We start from the raw sequence: 24,248 nt of genomic DNA, 5'->3' as shown, positions 1-24,248 counted from the left end.
CCTCTTCCTCCGCTGGCTGCGCCGCGCGCTCCGGTCCCAATCGATCCACGCCCGCGCCTGTTCACCGGTAATCCGGTCTTCACTCCGAAGTAATTTCCCGAATTATTAAACAATACATTTTTTAAAAATCTTCACAATAAAAACAAACTTTTAAAATGAGTCAAATGAATTAGAAATGTCAAGAAGTGAAACTGGTGATGTAAAAATATTACAACAATATTACGTAAAAGTGGCAAAAGACGAAAAAAACAGGCTATAAACAAATAGGTTTTTTTTCATATTAAAAATGTTGGGCAGGAAAAGATTGTTGTTTTTTTCCTTCAGTTTTAAATCAGACATGCCACAGTTTGAATATATACTACTATCTGAAGTCATTTGGGGACAAAACTGCTGCATTCGTCCCCATTGAAACTTTTTTTTATTATTAAATTAATTTCATGACAGTCATGCAGTAATGATAAAAAAATAAACCAACAGTTACATAATGCATTAAGAGAATCAGATAAAATCTAATATTAACCAGTAAAATCACTTAATTTGCTCATGAGAGGCCTGTGTGCATCAAATAATGGTCGATTGTTTTTTCAAAGTATATTGCTGATATATCAGCATTATGTCCTCAAAATAGCACTGAAAGAGTTAAAAATCTGATAACCATTTCAAATGTGATAGTTTTGATGATGAGTCTCATCATTCAAAATATTTAATCCAAACAAAAAAATAAAGCTGTAAAAAATTTATCTGTGCTATTTTAACAGCATCTTTATGGAGTAGACATGTTTTGCTTTTGTTAAATTTTTTATTTCTTTAATTAAAAAACTGAAATTATAATTCAGAATAATTATTCAGAAAGATTTAATCACAAAAAGTTTATTATAAGCACTAACGCAACCTGAAGGATGGCAGATGAGGAAAAAAATCCCAAATAGATTTAAAAAATGTTCATAATGATATCCGAATAATTTTAAATAGTTCTCTATCACAGTTATATGACAAATTGAGAAGTTTTGCGTCTTGTTGTAATTATAATGTTTTTATTATTTTGAGTTTATTACTTTCTGATCATTTTTACATCTATTACTTGTTGATGAATGTGATTATTGTGGTTGGGGATTATTTTTTTTTTTTTTTTTACATTAATGTCCATTATATAAGCACTTTTAATCACTTGGTATCATCTTATGACTAATTTTAGAACTTTTTACATTTCTTAGTATTTTTAGTAAATTAGTTTTGGTTGATTCCTGTTCTATTTCCATTGATTTGCAGCTTTTTGTAAGTACATGCATCATTGTGGTCTTTTTTCTCATTTTAGCTGAACTTTTACGGCTGACTGGATGTTTTGAAGGGTAAAATTTATGTTTTGGATATAAAATCTGTGGATGTCTGATTCCTCGGGGGCTTTTTCTCAGTGTCAAATGTAAATTCACAGTTTCAATTATAATGTGAGACAATTAAACTAAAATACTGATTTATAAGTGAACCAAACTTGAAATCTGCAGACCTCTGAAGCTCCTGCACAGCTTCAATTGAACTTGTCGTGTTTATCGCGCTGAGTAAGATCACAGCGTGGAAAACTAAACAAATACCTTCAGACTTGCAAAACCTGACACCGCGCAAACAGACAATAGAAACACCTCAACCTGACAAAACCAGTCTTCCAGGCTGCTGCAGCCATTTTAACAGCGACCAAACTGAGAGGCGACATGTCGCCTCAGAGGGAGACCTAGGGCTTCTCCAGGCTGACGGAGGCGTCTCATCCCAACCTCTCCCACCAGGACCCTCTCAGGGTCTCACCAGGGACCAGCAGACACTCAATAGCGCAGCCACACCCTCAAGAGAGGCTCCGCTGCTCGAGTTACAGCTGCCATCGCACTCAGCGAGCCGGGAAATGGAAACATGAGTCTCCAAAACCATTTGTAGGGGTTAGATAAGACAAGGTGAGATGAAACAACCCATGAAAAGTCACAAGACACAACAAGACATATAAAAACAATAGAAGATGAGATAAGACAGGGAAAGATGAGAAATTGCAAGACATCACAGAAAACATGACGAGATGAGAGAGGAGACACGACAAAACTCAGAGACAGATTGACAAGAGGTAAGACAAGGAAACATGAAGAGACACGGCACACAAGAGCACATGACAAGCTGAAATTAGATTCGAAACACGACAACACAAGTAGATATACGATAGAATAAACAACACCGGGAGATGTTACAGTTCAAAGATTACAAGACAGAAGATATGATGAAGCACAAAGAGAAGAATCGATGCGAGATATGGACAAATAAGCAGAAATAGCACATGAAAACATGATAAGACACACAGAAACAAGAAACCAGGGTGTACAAGACATAAAACAGAAGAGGTAACGGGAGAAGAGACAAAACATGAAAAAATGAGACGTGTCACGATGAAGCTAAAGGAGACAAGATGAGATGCAGCAAGACATGACAAAGAAAGATGAGGAACGAGATTAGATAAAACGCGGGGATAACAATACTCAACATAACATATGAAGAAACAAATCGAGCCAAGTCAAAAGAAGACAAGACAACATGACACAAGATGAAAAAAGACAAGACATGAATGTAAACATGACAGGACAAGAAACATGAAATAAGATGAGTTATAAGACATGAGAAAGAACAAAGAGACGATAAGGTGTGACACAAACAAGCCAATAAAAGAGATGAGACACAACAATGAGTGATAGAAAGACACGAGAAATGACAAGCTGTAGTTTCACAAGACAAGAGAAAAGACAAGACAGTTGGACAAGCTGAGATCAGAAGTCACACAATGAGACGCAAAGATAAAAGGAGACGAGAAACAAGAATATATGGAAGGTCAACATAAGGAGAGATTGTGTAATATGAAAAATTAAGAAATGAGATGAGACATGAACAACAGAGACTATACAAGACATGACAAAATGAAAGGTAACAAGAAATAAAGAAATATGAGATATTACAAGAAATAATGAGACTGGAAACACAACAGTGAAGACGAGAAAGAGAAAAGAAAAAAGAAAAGAAGAGAAAAGAAAAGGTGAGATGAAGAGACAAGACAGAAGACAAAGAGACAAGACAAACCAAATTAAGTTAGGAAGATACAACAGGGCAGGACAAGAAGTGGTGAAATATAGCGTGATGTGGACATAAAAAGACAAGCTCACAAGAGACATAACAAAAAAAGAAAAGATGCAAAATGGCAGAGAAGACTCGATGAGACACAGAAACGAGACCAGACACAAGGAGACAAGATGACAACACTCCCAATCTGCTGCATGGAAAACAAAAACCACTTAAACCCACAATTGTGCTTCAAAATGTCTTGAAAATGTCCTTCAATTAAAATCAAAACTCCAGAGAGACAAAACAACAGACACCATCAGTTTGTATAGAAAAGTTCTTCATTGGCATCAAGCAGAACAAACCATAAAAAAAACACTAAATTAACTGTAAAAGTCAAGCAAAGGAATTTAAAAAAATAACACATGGGTTAAAAAACCCAAAAAGGAAACATCTTGTACTGGAGTCTCAGTGTGACACATTTCACAACTTTTTCACAATGAGATGAAAATACACAGCTTAACAACAGTTCTATCAACAACAAAAAAGTACAATAATAGCCGAGGCAGAGTAGGAAAGAAAAAGTCCAGTCTGCCTATAAAATCATCTTCAAACACGGGTTTACCACCGTGACATTACTCATATCGGGGTGACAATCAAGAGAAACACATAGGGTTGTTGGGGGAAAAAAATGCCGGCGGTGCTTTAGGATCCATATGATGAGAGAAAAGGCAAGAGACAAGTCCTGAGTAGACAGGACAAGACACAAGGAGACTTGTGATAGGCGACACAAAGACACACAGGGCAAGATAATAAAGCAAGCCATGAAGAGACAGAAGAAGACATGACAAGATAAGAAGAGACACCGCGATACATGACGACTTAGGAAAAGGAGATATGGCGAGACGCAACTAGAAGACACAAGTAGTTATTAGAAAAGAGAGACACAAACAAAGCACAGCAAAATGAGACGAGACACAAGAAAACATGGCGAGACAAGAAAAAGGGACATGATGAGACGGGTCGCAAGGAGACATTATTTTAAACAAGAAATGACCAGATCACAAGGAGAAATGACGTGTTAAGACACAACACGGATGGACAAGACGAGACATGGTGCAAGAGAACAAGACAGGAGAAGACAGCAGGCAAGACAAGGAAACAAAACGTGACAAAAAGATAAAAGAGGAATCGTCTGTGAAAGTGATACTTTGCATTTATTTGATAATTCAGCTTCAATCTAAAAATGATAAATTAAAAACAAAACATCCTCGGCGTCGTAATATATTGAATGTACATATATACACTTATATAAAATATACTCATTCATCATGAAAGTCAGAATGATTTCTGCTTTTGCCACCCTGCATACATTGTACAATATCCGTGCACTGAATAAGCAGGTGTGTGTTCTTTGTAAAAGTGTGCATTAGAATAATAGGTCGGGGTTTTTTTTGTGCTATGCATAAAATTTAAAAAAACAATTAAATAAAAAGCTGCTTTTGTTTCTTTTGATGAAGAAGCAAGGTAAACACCAGCTATGGCAGTAAAATTAAACAGCTAAACAACACGGTGTCGTCTGCGTACAGACATGAGTATGACACAATGCTGTTGCTTTGGCAGTTTACCAACATATTTACAGTCAGATCTGATGATCACTTTTTCCCCTCTATCAGGACCACATAAAGACTGGACTCCTGTTTCCTACACACAGGTCTGGATGTTGGCTGTTAGCTGTTGGCTTTTAGCCGTCGTTCCAGTCCGTGCTCTTGTTGTACTCCTGAATCTTCTGCTTGATGTGGGACAATTTGTTCTTCAGGTACTCACACCTCTCTCGTTTCTCCAGATATGTGGGGTCCTGAAAGGAAAAGATAGAATAAAATAAAGTTTTGGGAATGTTTTAGCTTTAATCACAACCGGGGGAACTGATAAATTCACAGAATCCTAATAATAGTAAATAAATAAAGATTTTGAAAAAATATTAATAGCAAAGAAGTAATATGAGAATAATGTAACCATTTGTAAGATTGGTAAAGGGTGACATCGTTGTGTAATCCCAGCCCATACTCTGACACATATCTTTGCAATGAGCTTGTTTAATTCCTATAAACGCATGAGGAGAAGAAACATCCTGAAGCTGTGAAATAATTCCCGCAGCTTGATGACGACAAGCCTACATTCATCAGAGGTGACTAAACACTTTCAGGCAATCCTTCCGATAATCTTCCTTGTTTTGGTTGATGCAATAGTGAGACACGTATAAAACGTCCACGGTATCTTTGAACACTTGAGCAACGATGACTCAGCTAGTAAGTGAACAAAAACAAAACAAAAAAAAAAACACAAGATGCTGAACCCTTTTTTTTTTTTTTTAAATGCCAATTAAATAGTTTCATGTAAGTGCTTTTGGACATGACGGAGTTCGTGGTTACCATTTGGTGATTCAAAAATCAGATCAAAAATATTTTGGTCAAGTTATAATGGTGAAACATTGTTTTTGTGCTTTCATTTCATGGTTGCACAGCTGTGTTTTGAAAGCAAGTAGTAGTTAGCCTGCCAGGCCACCAGTCGGCGCTGTTGGTTGTTTTTGTTATGAAACCAAGACAAAAGCAGTAAAATCGGTAAAACAAGAAGCAACCATTTACATATAAAGTATTTCACCAGATAGATAAACAACAAATGCAATTTTAGATAGAATACTCACAGCTTTCTTCCTCTGATATTCCACCAAAATGTTATTGATCCGGCCTTTCTCCTGAAACAGAGTGTGCACAGTGTTAGCCACAGTTGTGCTAACTAGTAGATTACTGCAACTGGTTTATAAAGTAATGGAGTTACTCACTTCATATTAGCTGTGACTTGTAACGTAACTACTTGGAAAAGTAGCTCTTTATGTGGATTTTTTCTAAGTATGTCCAGCGTCAATAATGCCAACATAGATGTATTGATGTAGAATTAGCATTGACTGAGCGGTCCGTACCATGTGTGCCAGTTTAATGACTGATTACTTGTTAAATTCAACTACATGAGTCTGTGGGAGGAAGATGCTCTATAATCTGGATATTAGTGGAAGGGCGATGCTCTATAATTGGATGTTAGATTAGGAAGACGCTCTGTAATCTGGATGTTGGCGAGATGTCGAGTTGATTGATAACTGAGTCACTCACTTCACAATAGTACTCAGTAGCTAAATGGTTAAAAGTGGAGGTGTTACTTGATCTAAAATGTGTTCTTCTTATTAAATAGAGGCTGGTACCATCTGACTGGAAGGTCGTGCAGGAAGGTTCCGCATCATCTCGTCCATTTCCTCGAACTTCACGGCCATGGCCTGAACCTCGGCGTGCAGCTCCTTGTACTCGGCGTACTGGTCGTTGAACACGGCCTTGTATCGGTCCTTCTCCTCATCTGTGCGGATGCTGGGGTATTTCCTGTGGACGCAGGACACAGGGGTACTTAGCTCTGCTCTGTGTGTATGTGACTCTACTGTATAATAATGAAAATGACTCAGAAACCCTAAATCTAAACTAACTGAACTGGTTTTAACCACATGAGCAGACGGTACTCACGCCACGTAGTCCGCAATGATAACAGGTTTGGGGATGTGTCCGGCCGGGATGTGACCTCGCAGTATCTCCGGTTCTGGCGTCATCAGATGGGCGCCGAGTCGGTGGGCGGCGCCGTCCATGATGTCGGGCTGCAGGGTGGGGGGAGGAGTCGGGTCTGAGGTCCTGGAAGCTGGACCCAACTGTGGGCAACAAAGAGTTGAATGGACTTTAACAGTCTGGGCTCTACAGGAACAGTCACGAGTAAAGAATCCTGTCGAGCGCTGGTCCACAATATTTTTGCACCATGGACCGGTACCCTCTGCGGCCCAGTGGTTGGGGACGCCTGCTGTACAGGGAGCCACAACTGACTGTACAATCCACTGGTTCCCAACTTGGGTCTGGGACCTCTTTGGGGATCAAAGTTAGAAAGTGGGCCTGTCTACCTTGCAAAGCAAGATCCGGTTAAGGATCCATAGCCTGGGACACAATCATTAAGCCAGAGTAGGGTCTGTACCTAGATCAGGGGTCTTTACTACACAAAAGGTCTTTAACTTGACCAATGGTCTTCATCTAGACTGGGGGTCGTTACCTAGACTGGGGACCTTTAATTTGACCAAGGGTTTTTACCTAGACCGGGGGCCGTTACCTAAACTGGGGACCTTTAACTTGACCAGGGGTCTTTAATGTGTAGAAGGTTGAACATGCCGTCAGAGAACATGAAACCTTCACCTGCAGTCTGGATACTTACTATAGACAGTGGAACCGACGATTCACCGGTTTTCATCTGGGTTTGATGAGATGGGAGGAAGAAAAAGAGTTTTAGGTTCATATTGACACAGAAGAAACCGACTGCTGATCTGAAACATGAAGGAACCTTAACAGAAACATGCATAATTGTAATGTGACTGCATGGCTCCAAATCTTTAGAATTGTAGAACAACATACCATAAGTGTCCTATCAATAATGCAGAGTCAAAACTAAGTGAATACAGTTTGCTAATTTAAAAGGTACATTGTTTGATAGTGAAATTCAATGCATGCATTACTTGAACTGTGCTGTTCAAGTAATACAGTTAAAAACTCATATTCTCACTTAACTTTGGTTGGATAGGACTGGAATGATTGATGAGTAAATATAGAAAACACGGTCTTTGATTGGATTACATTGTAAAGGCCATTTTGAAAATGAAAATTGAAAGAAACATCTCTTCATCTCTTGGCCAATATGTTGGCCACTAGGTGGCACCACTGTGCGTTGGATCACGTGCATATTTAGGTAGGACAGGCGCTAATAGTACGGCTAACAGGAACAGTTTTCTGAGTATTACGTTAGTACGCTAAATCAGCATGTTACGATACGCCGCTACGCAACCCAACGGGTACGTGTGTTGTGTGTTCAATTTGGTACTTTAATTTCTACATGATATTGGGGAAAATATCTATGTTGTTACAGTGGGAATGATTTTCTGTCAGAAAGCAACAAGCTTCAAAATGAACGTGTTCACAGCTGTTCTACAGATGTGAGAAGCAGAACAGAGGGTGTAAACTGGCTCTGTGCTGTGTGTGTTTACAGTGGAGCCTGATCATGAGCAACAGGACTGAGGGCTTACAGGGCAACGTTTCAAGTGAAAAAGTTTCGCGTTTACACTGCAAAGTTTTGAAAACGACGTTCAGGCTGAGTCGGGGCGTTTTCAGTAGCTTTGAGTAGCGTTGTTGTGTAAACGGATTCCCAAAACACAGCGAAAGTTTTCAGTTTTCACTTCGCAAACGTTGCAGTGTAAAAGTGGACTAAGTGACAGAATTTAGGACAGACGTGTTGGGGAGGTGGGGTCAGACCTCGTATGCGAGCCCCTCCCTCCTCATCCGGGCCGCCTCGTGCCGCCACATCTTCAAACAAACTGCCGCGCTGATGAAGTACAGCACCATGTTCATGAAGATGAAGACGATGGCCGCCGTCTGGCCGGCTTCGGTGCGACAGAAAGCGCCGTTCACGCCATTATTGAAGACCGGCATTTTGCAGAGGCCCCCCCGATTGGTGTCCCTGACGTAGACCACCCCCGCTGACATGTACAGCACAGCCAGCACCAGGTTGACGGAGCACTCAGTTAGAGGCCACCAGGACGAGTCCAGCAGGATGGCTCTGTAGTAGAGGGTCATGCCGAGAACCACCAGGATGACGGTCACTATCCACGCCACGCCGGCCACCACCAAGACGAAGGGCGTCTTGGGGCCGGAGTAGTAACTGGCCCCGTTCCCGCCCACTCCTCCACCCAGTCCACCGTACAGCTGCGGCTCGGAGTACCCGAACATGTTGAACCACTCGTTGTCCTTGTGGACGTAAGCACAGACGCAGGCAAACACGGCGCCGCCGAGCAGCAGCTGCACGCCACCCAGGATCCTCAGAAGCCCCGCCCACGACTTCATGTAGGCGTAGCGCTGGTGGTACTCCTCCACCTTCTCCTGGTACGTCTGCGTGGACAGGTTGGTGGGCACAGCGGAGGCGGAGTCCAGGGCTTCGGCGCCCAGCAGCAGAGCATCTCGCTCCTTTTGGGAGGTGTAGCTTCCCCCGGAGCCGCCATAAGGGTCCCGATATGAGCCGGGTAGGGACGGGGACGGAGGGCCGGAGTGAGGGGGCGAGCAGGGGATTCCCCCCGTGGTGGCGCCCTTCATGGATGAGGGGGCGGGGGACAGAGAAGAAGGGGCGGACCAACCATTGCTGCCACCGTTGCCGCTGTTGCCACGGAAGAAGTTCTTGACGGAGTCCGGGATGAAGCGGCGGACCGGTTTGATGTCTATGGCGTCGGTGTCGGGCTCCACCGGCTCGTCATCGCTGGAGGGGTAGAAGGACTCGGGTCCAACGGCCGGATTCTGGGGCAGTGGGGGAGGAGGGAGGGGGTCCAGGCTGACGGCCGCCGCCGTCCCCTGCAGGTTGGGCGGAGGGGGAGGCGGGAAGAAGTCCGAGCCCCGCCCCAGGGAGCCCGCAGGGACCTGGTCATAGAGCGGGAACTCCCTGACCCGGTCGAACCTGGAGACGGAACCAGCTGCTCCTGAAGACATGGAGACCAGGACTCTCTGCTCACTGGGAAGAACCACATAAGAAAAATCACACAAACATCTGTTGATTTCGTCATACAATTTGATCTGAAGTGGGCCGGACAAGTAAAATCACAACATATTCATCTACTTAAAAAAAAACCCACACATTTTAACATTTCCCCTTTCTTATACTGCAAAGAGCCACGAGAAGATCAAGGTTTCCTGAAATATCTTTTTATAAAACCCGAAAAAGCTTAAAATCACAAAGAAAAAAGTGTGTATAGTTTAGAATGTGGATGAATAGACAAATATAGAATAAAAAAATTTTCAGTCCAGAATGACAAGTGTCTTTATTGCAACTTCTTATTACTTATTTCAAATATTCATGACATTCCAATATAGATATTTCTTTCATTTTCTTATTTTTTTATATATTTTGTGGAGCTGCTGTGAGGAACTGTAAAATAATCTATATTAAAATGAAATATTCAATGATGCACCGTTGCAAACTAAATGTTAGACGAGCCTCTTTTTTAATAAAAAATTGTGAGAATGCAGTTTTGTTCTATTTTTAAGAAAATATAAAAGAAAACTAATTTGTTGAATTTATCTCAAGAAAAATTGACTGAAGCTGAATAAAAACATTCAAAATGTGACATATCCAGGCCCATACAAAACAGTAATCTCATTGCTTCACCCAAGAGGATCCGTATTGGCTTTCCAACGTTGAAAAAAATGCATTAAAGTAACTGCTGTGCTCAGTGGTTATAGCACTGATGCCTCACAGTGGGAAAGTCTCAGGTTTGAGTGCAGGTTTGTCTTTTCGGTGCGAGGTTTACATGTTCTTGAGTTTTACACTCCGATTTGATCCCACAGTTTAAAATACATTTAATTTGGGGCGATACATTTGTGTGAATATGTCTTCATATCATTAAAACCATTTTAAAACTTTTTTTTTTTTTAATAAGCTGTTCGGGTAATTGTAAACTTCCTCTTTTGGAACGTTGCAATAACACAAAGGGGATCAGATCAAACTGTAAGTTCCTCTCCACTGAAACCAGCTGCTTTTAATGCAGTATGTTCTGAGCTCTGGTGGAGATCAGGACATAAAAACACTTTTACATGTTTTAAACCAGGTCAATGAGTTTATTTGGCCGTAAACAGTCTGCTGGTAAACAGGTGGCTCCAAGTCACCTGACCTGAAACTTTCCACCGTATAATGAAGCCATTTAAATAATAAGAAAAAAACAACTTGTACTGATTTTGAAAGCGGCCCGGTGAGTTTTGATTCTTCTCTGAGAAATCAGCGCAGTTTTTCCGTCACTGTGAGAGAAATGCGAGCGAATATTTGTCTGGACTCACCTGCTGAAGTGTCTCCGTGTTTCCTCCGCCTGTCAGCCTCTTTCTGTCCGAGTCCTCCCACCGATACACGCTTCGCCGGGTCGCCCAGCAGCCGCTCGCCGCCCACAGGTGACCTGAAAACGGCAAACTCACCTGTCCTGTCCGACCGGCTCGTGTCGCCGCGCGCAACGGTGCGTTCAGGTGCGCTCACCGCGCGCTGCGGTGCGTCAAGGATTCATATGCTATGAGTGTACATTGTTGTTTGATCGGAAAAGGGAGAAAAATGTGGGTCATGGTGATTTCAGGTCCTTTGCAGAGCATCAAGGTGCGTTCAAGCGCTCTAATTAGGAGTTTAGTTACACTCATGGGGCATTATGGTGCATTCAGGTGCTCTCACGGGGCGTTCAGGTGCATTATAGTGCATCGAGGTGTGTTCAGGTGCTCTAACAGGGCAGACAGGTGCTCCCCCAGGCGTTCAGATGTGTCATGGTGCATTCAGGTGCATCAAATTTCATCAAGGTGTGTTCAGGTGCACCCACAATCAGTTGACGGTGCGTCATGGTGCATTTAGTTGCTTCACGGTGTGTTCATGTGAGCTCAGTCAGCTCACGGTGCGTTCATACGCATTAATATATATATCTTTTTTTCAAATGTCATCAAAAAACACTATTTGCCAAGATTAAGACAACTTAAATCCATAACGTCAACACTAACCAAATAAAATCCATGTGTAAAGCAATGTCAGCTGTCAGTTTCCTCATCGCAGCAGGACTCAGAGAAACTTAATGAGAAAAATTCATTCTCATTTTCCATTCTGATTCCTGATTTCTTTGGCCGCTCTTGGGCTGGTTGGGCAAAACCCAAAATGCTTCAAGTGGTATTAGTATTTACACATTAAAGCTTGATAGTAAATTAATACAACAGGAACACAGAAATGTAATATTGTTTACAAGGAGATTTATAATCTTTGACATCCACACGGTAGAAAGCTATCCTCTATTGTATCTCATGATAAAAAAAATCAATAGAACACAAATGTTTTTTTAAGTGTGATTATGGGAGCAGATTGATATATTGAAAATGGGATAATTTCCTTATGTAATCTAGATCTTGCATTTTATTTTAAATATAATTGAACTTGTTTTACTGGAGTTGTTTACATATTTACATATTTTCCTCACATATATTGGTGAAATATGGTTACAAAATATATTAAAAAAAACACTAAATGGAACAAGATAATATTGGTCCAATATTATTGCATACCGGTTTGTTTACGGTGCGTCCTGGTGCACGCACAGTACGTACAGGTACGTTAACATTAGCATTCAGGCACGCTGATGATGCGTTCAGGTCAAGTCACGGTGCGTTCAAGTGCGCTCACAGTGCATTGTATTGTATGTTTTTAACATATGCACATATTTTCTATTTGATTCCTAATTCCATCAGGTCTCCTCGAGAGTCGCATCTAATAAAACGTGGAAAGAGTAAAATGCCCGATGAATTAGAATACAACATAATAGAAGAGAAGGGAAACGAATCAGATTTTTACGTAATCATATTCTGACCAATTAGGAGCCGCCGTTGGCTCCGCGTTTCGGACTTGTCAGGCTCTGATTGGTCCAGAGCGGCCCAGCGTTTGGACGCGTGTGTATGAGCGGCTGGTCGCGTCTCCTCCGTGCTGTAATGAGTTGATATAGCGCCGGAGATGATGGAGACGATGTGTTCCGTCCGGGGGTCGGTGCTCCGGCTGCTCCCTCTGCTTCTCCTCCTCCTCCTCCTTCTCGCGGCCGGCTGTGAAGCCCGGGAGACGGAGCTCAGCTACGTGACGTGCGGCTCGCTGGTTAAACTGCTAAACACCCGTCACAACGTCCGCCTACACTCACACGATGTCAAATACGGCTCAGGTGAGTCCTTCAAACTCCCGAACACTTTACACCCATTGTCCGGCTGTCTGATCCAACACCTGGACACTTTAGAGCCGCAGCATCGCCCCCAAACCCCACGGATGTCCCTCCACTTCCCACCTGCTCCCTTACAAACTCTCGCGGGGCAAACTCCCTTGTAAAAACTGACATTTTAAAGCGTTTCGCTCTTATTTGTTAATTTCTTATCTTAGAGCGAATTCAACATCCACGGTGAGACTTAACGAGTTCTCATTCTCCATTCGGCGTCTAAAAGGAGAGTCTAATATATTATTTGTGCCCGACAATCTGTATTTTAATGCCGCATGTCCAGTCACATCCGCAACTTCCTGTGACGGTCTATTGAGAACAACCAGTGAAAACTGCCGCTTCAACGCAACATTTAAACCAAACTAATCCTATTTGACCTGTTTCGTTATCGCCGATGTTTGAGATAAGTTATTATAATTATGTTTAATACCTGAAACGCCCACTAATGGTTGTAATTTCTTTCACCTTGCAGTTAAATACAAAAACGCCATTTTCGTTAATGTAGTTTGGCAGAACTTTCACCCTGAGATTAAATATTTACCAGCATCATTACGGTTGACATCAGAGCATATTTCTTTTATTTGTGAACTCAGGATTTGTTATAAAGAAGTGAAATATTACAAGTGAAAATGCATTGTTTCACCTTATTGTTTCAGAAAAGTTTTGCGTTTAAACGTTTCAACAACAAACTGAAAATAATGTCGTTAGCATGCCAGGCAACTCGTGGGTGCTGTTTGTTTTTGTGATGAAACCACACACACATGCAGTCAGAGAACAATACGCTACAAACATTAGAAATACGAGGGGAAATGCAACTTTTCCGAATTGCTGCTAATGCTCATGTGCACCACAGCTGTGGTAAATAGTTCTTCTGCACATGCTCAGTAGATGGACAATCACAACAATGTTTGTCTTCAGAGTGCCATGACTCCCAAACCCATGTTCTCCTGGGACTTGGTAGTTTTATAGTCGACAGCCACCATGATAACAATCCAGTTTGGCTGTCTGTCCACTAGAATGTTCGTGTTCTCCTAATGTTAATGTTTTTTTCTCTGCATATACTGTATACAGCACCAACTAGTGGCCCAACATGAACAGTACATCAATTTCAAAACATTGCCGTGGAAACTTAATACTTTCCCTCAAGGACAACACAAGCAATCATCAATTGACTTGACAGATCTGGTTCTTGAAGCTCGGATTGCGACCTGGATGTGAAAATCAAGTGTTGTTAACGCTAAAGAAAGGACTGAGGTCGTGGGTAGTTGGTTACGGAGTGAGAACTAGAAGCGAATCTTACTAAAGGTAAACACTCGCACGTCATCAATGTCTTCCTGCTCCAACACCTGAACCTCATGAAGCTCTACAGAACGTCTGAGACCAGTCCGGACCGGACCGCCTCCAGACCTCCAGGTGATGAGGACCAGTTTGACAAATGTGTGTGTTTGTGTGTGTAGGCAGTGGACAGCAGTCCGTTACCGGCGTGGAGAACGCCGACGACGCCAACAGTTACTGGCAGATCCGCGGGAAGCCGAAACGTCCGTGTCAGCGCGGCGTGGCCGTCAAGTGTGGTCAGGCCGTCCGGATCACACACATGAAGACAGGACGCAACCTGCACACACACCACTTCAGCTCCCCGCTGTCCAACAACCAGGTACACACACACACACACACACACACACACACATACACACCGTTTTGTTTATTCTCGGAAACAAAGTTTTGTTTGAATGAATCAAGCTTCTCCGGAACGATCAGATTTTATCTTTTTAAATGAAATCTAAAGTTTTCCTCTCTGAGATAATCCAGATTACACGGATCCAAACGTAAAGAATGAACCTAAAAAAAAAAGGACATAAAAACAAAAAAAGGTTTATTTTTAAGATCTCTGTTCTTTTTTTTTGGGGGGGGGGGTGAATTTACTAAAATTTACTTAAGCAAAATGCATAAAGATTTAGTTTTGATTCAGTTTCACATTTTCATTCATTTTATTAAAATATTTGTTTCCTTAATGTTAAAATAAAACTACAATTTTACCATTTAAAATTTTATAAAACATTTTGATTGTATTTTTTCCATTGTAATGTTTTTATTTAGTTTTTTCCAAATGTATTTATTTTTATTGTGATAAAAAAAAAAATCCCCTTTAATTTTGTTGTCAATGTTCAAAAATCCAGTTATTTTTTATTATAGTTCAGTTCATGTTACTTTTATTGTAATGTAGATAATTTTTTTGACTAAATCCTGACGCCCCCCTCTCCCAGGAGGTCAGCGCCTTCGGGGAGCACGGCGAGGGCGACGACCTGGACGTCTGGACGGTGCAGTGCGACGGCGTGCACTGGGAGCGCGACGAGGACGTGCGCTTCAAGCACGTGGGCACCGACGTCTTCCTGAGCGTGACGGGCGAGCAGTACGGACACCCCATCCGCGGCCAGCGTGAGGTGCACGGCATGAGTGCCCCCAACCAGCACAACTGGTGGCGTGCCATGGAGGGCGTCTTCATCCGGCCGGGCGCCGAGCTGCTTCAGCGGCACGACGAGCTGTGAGGGTCCTGAGGGCGTGACCTTTGAACACCCCCCCCGAAAACACCCACTCAGGACCAGGATCCCCCTCTGCAGCTAAATCTCCTGCTCATGAAGCGCCGCATCCAATAAAAACATGATTTTTTTTTTTTAGTTCTTGTCTTTGAGCTTCCAGGTCGGAAAAAAAAAAAGTGATGCACTTTGAGTCATTCCTGTCGTTGTGACGACTGCAGACGTACAACAATCCGATTCAGACGGATAGTTCAGTTCAAAACCAGAAGGAAGGGATTTCAAAAGGTCAAATCAACAAAGACTACAATTAAGAGACTGAATTAAAAAAAAAAAAAAGTAAAAGTGGTGTAAAAATATGAAACATCTTCGTATAGAAGCATTCAACCAAAAAATAAATAAAAACACAAGCGTAGAAAAAGCCAATGTTTCTATTTGCTGCAGGATTAGGACACGCCCCCTTGTCCTAATTCTAAGAAAAGAAAATGACCTGTGACAAATACTGAAATAATCCCAGTTTTGACATTTTCTGCAGGCATGAGGGAATTAATTATATTTAAGATTAAATCTTGAAAATGATAAAAGATGTTTGACAAATTCAAGACAATGAATGTTGATTTAAAGTGGAAAGAATCTTTTTTTCTTTTTTTTTTTAAATGTTAATATTTAAGGACTAGAAACTTCTGTGCTTTTGTTTTTTCTTCTTTTTTTTTGTGAACCTTCAGTTCTGAAAAACGAACTGTGGAGGTTTTTCCATTTCTAAACTGTTTTTATCCCAGAATAATGAAACTGAAGGCACGTGTAGCTCAGATTGAACAGGGAGAAGTTTCTGGTTCTTGTAGGTTTTAGTCTCCAGTTCAGAAGCACAGCGATTCTACCACACAGGGTTTGGAATGTGAAAGTTTTGAGTTTGAATAAATAAAACGTGTGATCACAACCTGACTCCTCTTATTAACCTCTGTGGATTAAACGGCACTTTAAGAAAATAAAATGTCCCGACGGTAAAAAAAAAACTGCACTGACACACGAGTCATTACAACGAGACTCGGTCTTATTTTCCTCCCATTAACTGATGTAACTTCAGTTAAAACCAACATTACAATAATACAGACACATGACCATGTAACTCTTTACAAACAGTAATGCAATACAAATTGTGTACTCTTTAGTGGAGAAGTCGTAGCAATAAAAAAAAAAAAAAAATGATGGAAACAATGTCAACATGTTTATTAAACTGCAAAGCATCGCGGGAGCCACACGACTCGTTACGCCTCAGAGAGTGAAGGTTAAGACCTTTTCACCCTCATTCAAACACAAACACGTCATTAAAGTGGAATTAGACGTTTCAATAAAAGCAGCTGCAGAAGAAAATACTGTTTGTTTGATCTTTTTCCTGAAACCATCCAAATTTTGCACTTTTTAAATGGGCAAATTTTGTGTCTTTTTGTTTGTATTGTTCCAGGGATGCACTGATACCGACACCATTATTGGTACTGTAGAAGTGTGTAGCGTCGACACAGGGTGCGCGGAGTTGCATTAGGCTTTATGGTATTTAATAAGTACTGGTATCAGTACTCGGTACTGGCAAGTAGCTGAAGATTACTACTTGAACTCTGCCTCTTTTGGTTTAATGCTTCTGAACAGACGTCTACAAAAGTCTTGAAATGTTTCCGTTTATCCCATTTTTCTTTTTAAATACATCAAAACGAGAGGCGTTTAAAGGGTTAATACCAATCTTTACCTTTTTAGAGTAAAACAAATTGGTTATGATCCCGTGTGAGTAACTGTAATCACTACTCTTTAAACCAGGTAGGTACTTTACTGTTAATCAAAAGTAACTAGTTGGCTTCACTGATCCAGTCCTAATTCGTTGGGACGGAGTTAATTAAAACACAACGTAATGAAAATTGTTGAGGTTACTTTCTTTGCGTTCCTACCAACTTTTTTGATCAGTCTGACACATTATATTCTTTTTTTAGATTAACTTTTTATTCCCAGGTTTAAAACCCCAAAGGGGGCGTGTCCCCGACGATGCATGACAGATGAGGCGGGGCTTGCAATTTCCAACCCTTCCATCGGCCCCAGACTGAAGCCCCGCCCCCTCACAGAGATTTAACTCCAAGGAAAATACTGAAATAGCTTCTTTGTTTTTTTTTTTAAACAGGACAATTAAAAGGTTCAAAGCAAAAGTCAAAAGACAAAAAGTTTCTCAAACTTACTTTCAAATCTAAACATTTTAAAAGAGTTTTTAGTTTTTGGTAAATTGATTTTCTCACCTGTTTAAATAGAATCATTCTTTAGTTGCATTTTATTCTTTTAAATAGTAGTTTGAAGTGTGTGTGTGTGTGTGTGTGTGTGTGTGTGTGTGTACACACGCAGCTTTAAGAAATACTGACACTTTTCTCCACGAGGTCACACAATAAAGAACAAATTCATTCATTAAAAATATTTAAATTAGAAGTGGTTAGGGGTTTTAAAGAAAGCAAAATAACTATACTGAAAGAGGAAATACTGACATTATACACACACACACACACTTTAAAGAAAAACCTGTGGACAGGTAGAGAAATGCTGAGTCAGGCAGTAGCTTGGCACACTGGTGTGTCTCCTCCTCCTCCTCCTCCTCCTCCTCCTCCTCCTCCTCCCTCACTGCTGCAGTGCATCCTGGGAGTCCTGCGGCGCGGTGGCACAGTGGGACTCCAGCAGTTGCTCCAGTGGTTTTAGGAACACCAGCATCACGGTGATGTTGTCGCTGGAGCCGGCCGCCTTGGCGTGAGCGACCAGCTGCTGAGCCACACTGACCTCCGGCGGCCCCGCCGCGGGGGCGTCACCGACTCCATCCGGGTCCGGGTTCCGCCGCAGCGCCCTCAGAACCAGGTCGGGGACCTCGCAGGGTTTGACGGTGTCGAAGAAGCCGTCGCAGGCCAGCAGCAGGTAGTCCTCGTCGCCCTGCAGCCGCAGCGTGGAGCAGTCGGCCTCCGAGGACACGTAGGGCTTCTGGTCAAAGTCACCTGGGGCAGGGAGGAGGCATCATCAGAGCTGCACCTCAACGCCTCGCTGATCTCACCTTCCCTTTATGTTCACATGTGAATCTTTAGGCCCCGTTTACATGATAACGGATGACTGACACTTTTTGAAAACACTCCCGACTCTGTGGAAACGTTGCGACTGCACACGCTCAGTAGACGGACAATAACAACAACGCTTCCTCCAGAGTGTCATGACTCCCAGTCCACATTCTCCTGGGACTTGGTAGTTTTATTTTGACAGTCACCTGTAATAATCTAACTGGGTTCGTCTTTCCACTAGAATGTCCGTGTTCTCCCGTTCCGTTAATGTTTATAGAGCGGTTATGCAACCTTTATGACCAAAAGAGACATTTTACCACCAAATCAAATTTAACTGAAGCCGCAAAACATCTTCTAAAGGTTCATATATAATAATGACGCACACACAAAAAATAAGTAGGTGATAAAGGTTGCGGTGCTCTGGTCTACGGTGTTGGGAGGTGGAGGCGTGGCTCCTCGGACACGGCGGCAGCGGGAGGTTTCTCACCGATGGCTCTGGACACGGCGTACGTCCCGTTGACCCTCCAGCAGCCCATGAAGGTCACGCAGCCTCCCAGGTCCTCGATCCTCTGCTTCTCGTCCTGCAACGACACACACAGAGACAATCAGGACACCGGCCCGGACCAGCGGGGGGCGCCGGCTGCATGCACTCACCTCCCGCTCTGGTTTGTGGGGCTCCATCAGGGCGACGTCCAGACCGCCTCGGACCAGCAGAGCCTGGGAGTCCCCGAGCCAGGACACCGTCAAGTCCTGTCCCTGAAACAGAACCGCTATGGCCGTACTGCCACTACGGAGACGCTACAGAGGGGGGGGCAGAGAGGAAGGGAGAGAGGGAGAGAGGGAGGGAGGGAGGGAGGGAGAGAGAGAGAGAGAGGGGGAAGTAGCAAGAGATAGAGAGGGCGAGGGATAGAGAGGGGGGGGGGGGGGGGTAGAGAGGGAGGGAGAGGGAGAGGGGGAGGGAGAGAGAGAGGGGGGAGAGGAAGAGGGAGAGAATACTTTTTCTTTCAGTGTGTCAGTAGATCGCGTGGTGCGTTCGGGGTCCTCAGTTAATCGCAGCTGTACCTCTCTCTTGGCTTTCCCTCGGAACAGGTCGTCGGTGTGCTTGAAGGCGTTTCTGAAGGCGGCGTCCGGGTCGCTCTGCAGCGTCTCCTGCCGACTCAGCGCCACGTGGAGGTGAGCGGCTCCGAACGAGGCGGCGTCCACGCCCCCGTGGCCGTCGAACACGGCGTAGAAAGCCCTTGGCACGCCGTCCTACAGCACACAGAGCCACAGACGTTCTCTCAGGAACACTCCGGATGCTTCCTCCTACCAACCCGGACTTTCTGCCAGTGATGACCAAATGAAGCTTCATGAACCACTGTCTTTATTTTCTGGAGCCACTGGATGGCACTGTCTGCTCAACAAATGTTTGAAAGCACATTTTCTTTCAAGGCCTTCAGCCTCAGTGCCAGTCTTTCACCCTCTATTTCAAACCAATTGCGCCCTCTGGTGGGGTCAGAAAATAAAGAAAGTGCTTCATGAGGCTTCATGAAGCTTCATTCTGCCATCACTACTTTCTGCTACCTGCTTCCCAAACAGCTGGTTGAACTCCGACAGCATCACGTGTCTGTCCTCCATCTTCCTCCTCGTGTTCTTAATGGCGTGCACGGAGCAGCGGGGGAGGGGGGAGGCGGGCAGCTTCGGGAGGCGGTGGTGCCACGTCTTCACCACGTCGATCAGCTTGTTGAGGAACAGACGTTGGACTGGGTCCGATTCCAGTACTGGCGTGACAGACATAAATCTTCTTTTAAACAAGATTGTGGACTAAAGCGCCCCAAAAGAAATTACAAAAATAATAATAATTTAAAAAAAAAGCTCACATGCTTCTGTATTCAGCCACAAGAGGGCAACAAAGACACCTGGATTTATCTAACTGAGCAGCTCACTTTTATGATTTTTATTCAGATTTCATGTAAATCTACAGACTTAAAAAGATCTTACCGTAGTTTTTGAAAACATTTAGGTTGTTCTTTGTTTCTAAACGCTGTAATAAATGATGAGAAATTCATTTATTTACACCAATTTATGACCTGACTCACTGGACTTATGTGAATTTCAGCTCTTTAGAAAAGTTCAAACAATAAATGAGACACTGCTGAATCTATTCTAATACATGTGTGTGTGTGTGTGTGTGTGTGTGTGTGTGTGTGTGTGTGTGTGTGTGTGTGTGTGTGTGTGTGTGTGTGTGTGAGAGAGACTCACAAACCACAGGCTCCTCCCCCTCGGTGACCTCCTGCGGGCAGTGGAAAGGTGAGAGGTCGTCCTGCAGCAGCTGAGTGAACGCTGCCTGACACAAGAGGGCGCCGACAGCTGCAGGAGCTCCTCTGAAAAAACACGGAATTTCAGTTACTTTTTAGTTGCTGCAAGTAGTGTAACTACACTTTTTAAAAGAAGTTACTACAGTAAATAAGGAGTATTAATGTTACTATGAGAAACCACAGATGAGTGAGGAAACAGGAAACAGGAGCAACTATTGTGTTTGTGCAGACAGGAAGTGAACTCTTCCTGAGAGGAAACACACACACACACACACACACACACACACACACACACACACACACACACACACACACACACACACACACACACACACACACACACACACACACACACACACACACACACACACACACACACACACACTGCTGCTCAGCATGCAGCTTTGTCAAACCACCTAAATGCAGCCATTGTTGCAAAATGTGTTGTGGCTTTACTAATGCTGGTGGTGCTTCCACTCTGCTAAACCTGCTGCTGCTCCACAAAACCTCTGGTTGAGTTTGAGTCTGCAGGGATTTATCAGGACAAGAGCGGAGCTGTCAGGAATGTGAGGAATGCAACCGCACGAGCACCAATGCACTCAGATGGGCGGAAAGAGTAAACAGCAGGCAGCAACTCTTCAACTCTTTGCGACCATCATGACTGATGAGGCTGAACTTCATGAACAGATGTAAAAATCCTAGTTTCGCTCTCATTCTTCCATATCTGAGTTATGGCTTGGAAATATAGGGAAATAATGTGCTGATAATAATTATAAAAGTGAAATAACAGAGAGGAGCTTCACAGCGCAGCACCGTGCTGCGGGCGGGGAAGCGGCCGTTGTTGAGCTACTTTATGTGTCTTTATAAAACATATTATTTTAGTGCGAAATCGGGAACCTGCTATTTTTTTTCCTCCCCCACCGCGATTTTAAACTAATGTTGAGCTACTTTTTCAAAGGAACAATGTGTCTTTATGTGTAAAAATACATTACTATTCATTCTCGGTCACTGAAATGTCAAATATAACTCACTTATTATAATAAGGCGTCTAAATGGGAAGCGTCTATCTGGGAATCGTCTATCTGGGATGAGACCGTTGGTAAGCCCACCTGGCAGCCAGCAGTCTGAGGCCCAGCTCCAGGCTCTCCCCCTGCAGCTCGTCCTGGGAGACCCTGCGGCTCAGCGGGCTGACGGGCAGCGGGCCACCGTCCTCCAGGGCTGCAGGGAACTCCTCCAGGAAGCTTCGCAGGAAGCTGCGGGCCTCCTCCTCCTCGTCCTGCTGCATCCTGAGGACTGCAGGCTGCACCCGGACACACTGGAGGGAGGACACACAGCCGACGTTACAACAGAGTTTCTGAAGGTCACACATCAGGAACCGAGATGTGGAGTCCCAGAGTTCACGAGTGAAAACCTTGGTTGTGTTTCGGTTCTTTGTTTGACTGTGGAGCTGGGAGTCACTGAATTATTGCACGACTGTAACGGGTTTGAAACGCACTGACCGCCACTGCCGTGTAAACTGAGAAAACTAAATTCTCCTGAAACGTAACCTGCACTCGTGATCAAGACACAACTCCCCAAAAACTATGGACTTTATCTATTAGGAGAGTCGGTTCTTATGGCTCGTTTCACAAAAAGAGTCAGTTCGCATGGCTCATCTCAATAGAAACAGTCGGTTCTTATGGTTCGTTTGACTAAAAAAAGTCGGGTGTCGTCACTTATCTCACTAAAAAGAGTCGGGTCTTATTTTCTACTCTCACTAAAAAGAGTTGGGTCTCATGGTTTTAAATTGAGTCAGTTATTATCCTCATCTCACTAAAAAGAATCGATTCTTATTTCACATCTCACTAAATAGAGGCAGTTGTCACAACTTCTCACTAACAAAAAATTTTTACTAACAAGAATAGAGTCTCAATGCTTGTGTCACTAAAAAGAGTTGATTTTTATGACTCGTCTCAACATCTGATTTGAACAGGCCAACGAAGACCAGGACAAAATCCGATTTCCATGACAACTGTCGACTGGAACCAGCGTCGATCTTTCTTTTTTGTTTCAGAAAAGTTTCACAATCAGATGGTAACATTTTGAAAATGATCCAGCACGGAAATACTGACAGATATGTGTAAGAGACAAACAGTTAACATGAATTCATCCCAAAAATCAGGAATGTTCATGTGTAAAAACAAACAAAAAAACTCTCATTGAGGAGAGCAGGAAATATAACACTGTGCTCAAACAGCTGGGAACTCGGAATTTTACAAGATGGGAACATACTATTTCTCATTATTGAGCTTTTATACATAACAAACATATCAGAAGCACATCTGTCTTGACATCTGTCCTGTTGTGTCCAGGTTTGACGTACTGTATCGCATAACACTATTATAAACTGGTTTTAGTGTTAAAGTTTAGTCAGATGGAAAAAACATGCTATACTCAGGTGTATCGTGATTAGCTGGCCTGCTCAATACATTGCAAATAAACTTAATAAGCATAATATCATAGATCATTTGGTTTCTATACCTCATTCATTCATGCTCTAGTATTTTATACATGAAAATCGCAAGCAATAACGAATCATTTAGGAATAAATGCGCATTATATCTCTCACATTCTGATAGTATTGCAATATATTACAGTGATAAATATTTAGGAAATTAAAAAAAAAAAAGCATATCGTGCCTATTATCACAGTAATATTAGTCCTAGTTGAGTTTTCAGTTCGAAAACCGACTTTTAATGTTCGGGTGTTATTTTGAAACCAAAAAAAGTGACAGGTAAAGGATGCACGAGATGTTTTATAAACTATGCTAACGTGCTCGCGCTGTTCGCGGTGCACGCGCGCTGCGTGCCGCCGATCGCCAGACGTGTTAAAGGATGTGGAATAAACACAAAGTGCTGGTTTCCGGTGCACGGAACGTGGACAAAGCGGGACAAAGAAGTGCGCAGAGCGGCTCTGGACTCACAGACACGGCGGCGGTTCTTACCGAGAACACGGAGCTTTAGCTTTGATTAGCAGCGCAGACCGGAGAGTGGAGGAGGAAACACGCCCTGTGGGCGCACAAAGACACACACACACACACACAAACACACGCTCGCGCACATACACGGGCAAGCACGCAAGCCACGCACACAAAGACACGCACACGCTTGCGTTACTCGTGGTTGCTGCGTGTCCGCTCCATGTGTTTGGAGATCTGCGGACGGCGAGCCCTGGACGCTACTGCGCCTGCGCACTCTACGTCATCACGTTCTGATTTACACGGTGTCCAGCACCAGGAGAAACGGTTCCTATGACTCGACTCACTAAAATGAATCGATTCTGTTGTATGGGGGAAATATTGCAGCAAAACTATTTGTCAGTGTGTTTCTGTCCGTATTTCAATCTGTGTGTCCA

At 43.1% G+C, this 24,248-nt stretch overlaps 3 protein-coding genes across 4 annotated transcripts; 1 reads left to right on the top strand and 2 right to left on the bottom strand.

Moving 5' to 3' along the window:
* Positions 1-3,407: 3,407 nt before the first annotated feature.
* Positions 3,408-11,322, bottom strand: marveld2b (MARVEL domain containing 2b). The gene is made up of 7 exons (XM_080466938.1): positions 11,025-11,322; positions 8,463-9,705; positions 7,375-7,410; positions 6,648-6,826; positions 6,338-6,509; positions 5,786-5,836; positions 3,408-4,939 (listed from the first exon to the last, which is right to left on the bottom strand). The coding sequence occupies exons 2-7, from the start codon at positions 9,681-9,683 to the stop codon at positions 4,826-4,828; spliced, it is 1,773 nt and encodes a 590-aa protein (XP_080323064.1). The 5' UTR covers positions 9,684-9,705; positions 11,025-11,322; the 3' UTR covers positions 3,408-4,825.
* A 1,300-nt stretch (positions 11,323-12,622) lies between these two features.
* On the top strand, positions 12,623-15,901 carry sdf2l1 (stromal cell-derived factor 2-like 1). Its single transcript, XM_080466952.1, has 3 exons — positions 12,623-12,910; positions 14,416-14,612; positions 15,223-15,901. Exons 1-3 carry the CDS (start codon positions 12,712-12,714, stop codon positions 15,502-15,504), a joined length of 678 nt encoding a protein of 225 aa, XP_080323078.1. The 5' UTR covers positions 12,623-12,711; the 3' UTR covers positions 15,505-15,901.
* An 800-nt stretch (positions 15,902-16,701) lies between these two features.
* On the bottom strand, positions 16,702-24,086 carry ppm1f (protein phosphatase, Mg2+/Mn2+ dependent, 1F). Of its 2 annotated transcripts, none has more exons than XM_080466944.1 (8): positions 23,839-24,086; positions 21,964-22,169; positions 20,799-20,920; positions 20,121-20,317; positions 19,620-19,808; positions 19,212-19,355; positions 19,045-19,138; positions 16,702-18,500 (listed from the first exon to the last, which is right to left on the bottom strand). In XM_080466944.1, exons 2-8 carry the CDS (start codon positions 22,137-22,139, stop codon positions 18,136-18,138), a joined length of 1,287 nt encoding a protein of 428 aa, XP_080323070.1. In that variant the 5' UTR covers positions 22,140-22,169; positions 23,839-24,086; the 3' UTR covers positions 16,702-18,135. The 2 variants fall into 2 exon arrangements, with proteins under 2 accessions (XP_080323070.1, XP_080323071.1); XM_080466945.1 differs by having other exon boundaries at positions 23,818-23,934.
* Between the last annotated feature and the right edge of the window lie 162 nt (positions 24,087-24,248).

The sequence above is a fragment of the Lipophrys pholis genome (assembly GCF_963383615.2).
Source record: "Lipophrys pholis genome assembly, chromosome: 7".
NCBI classification, from domain to species: Eukaryota; Metazoa; Chordata; class Actinopteri; order Blenniiformes; family Blenniidae; genus Lipophrys; species Lipophrys pholis.
Note: the sequence above shows the minus strand (reverse complement) of the source record. Positions and strands in the feature narration are given on the sequence as shown.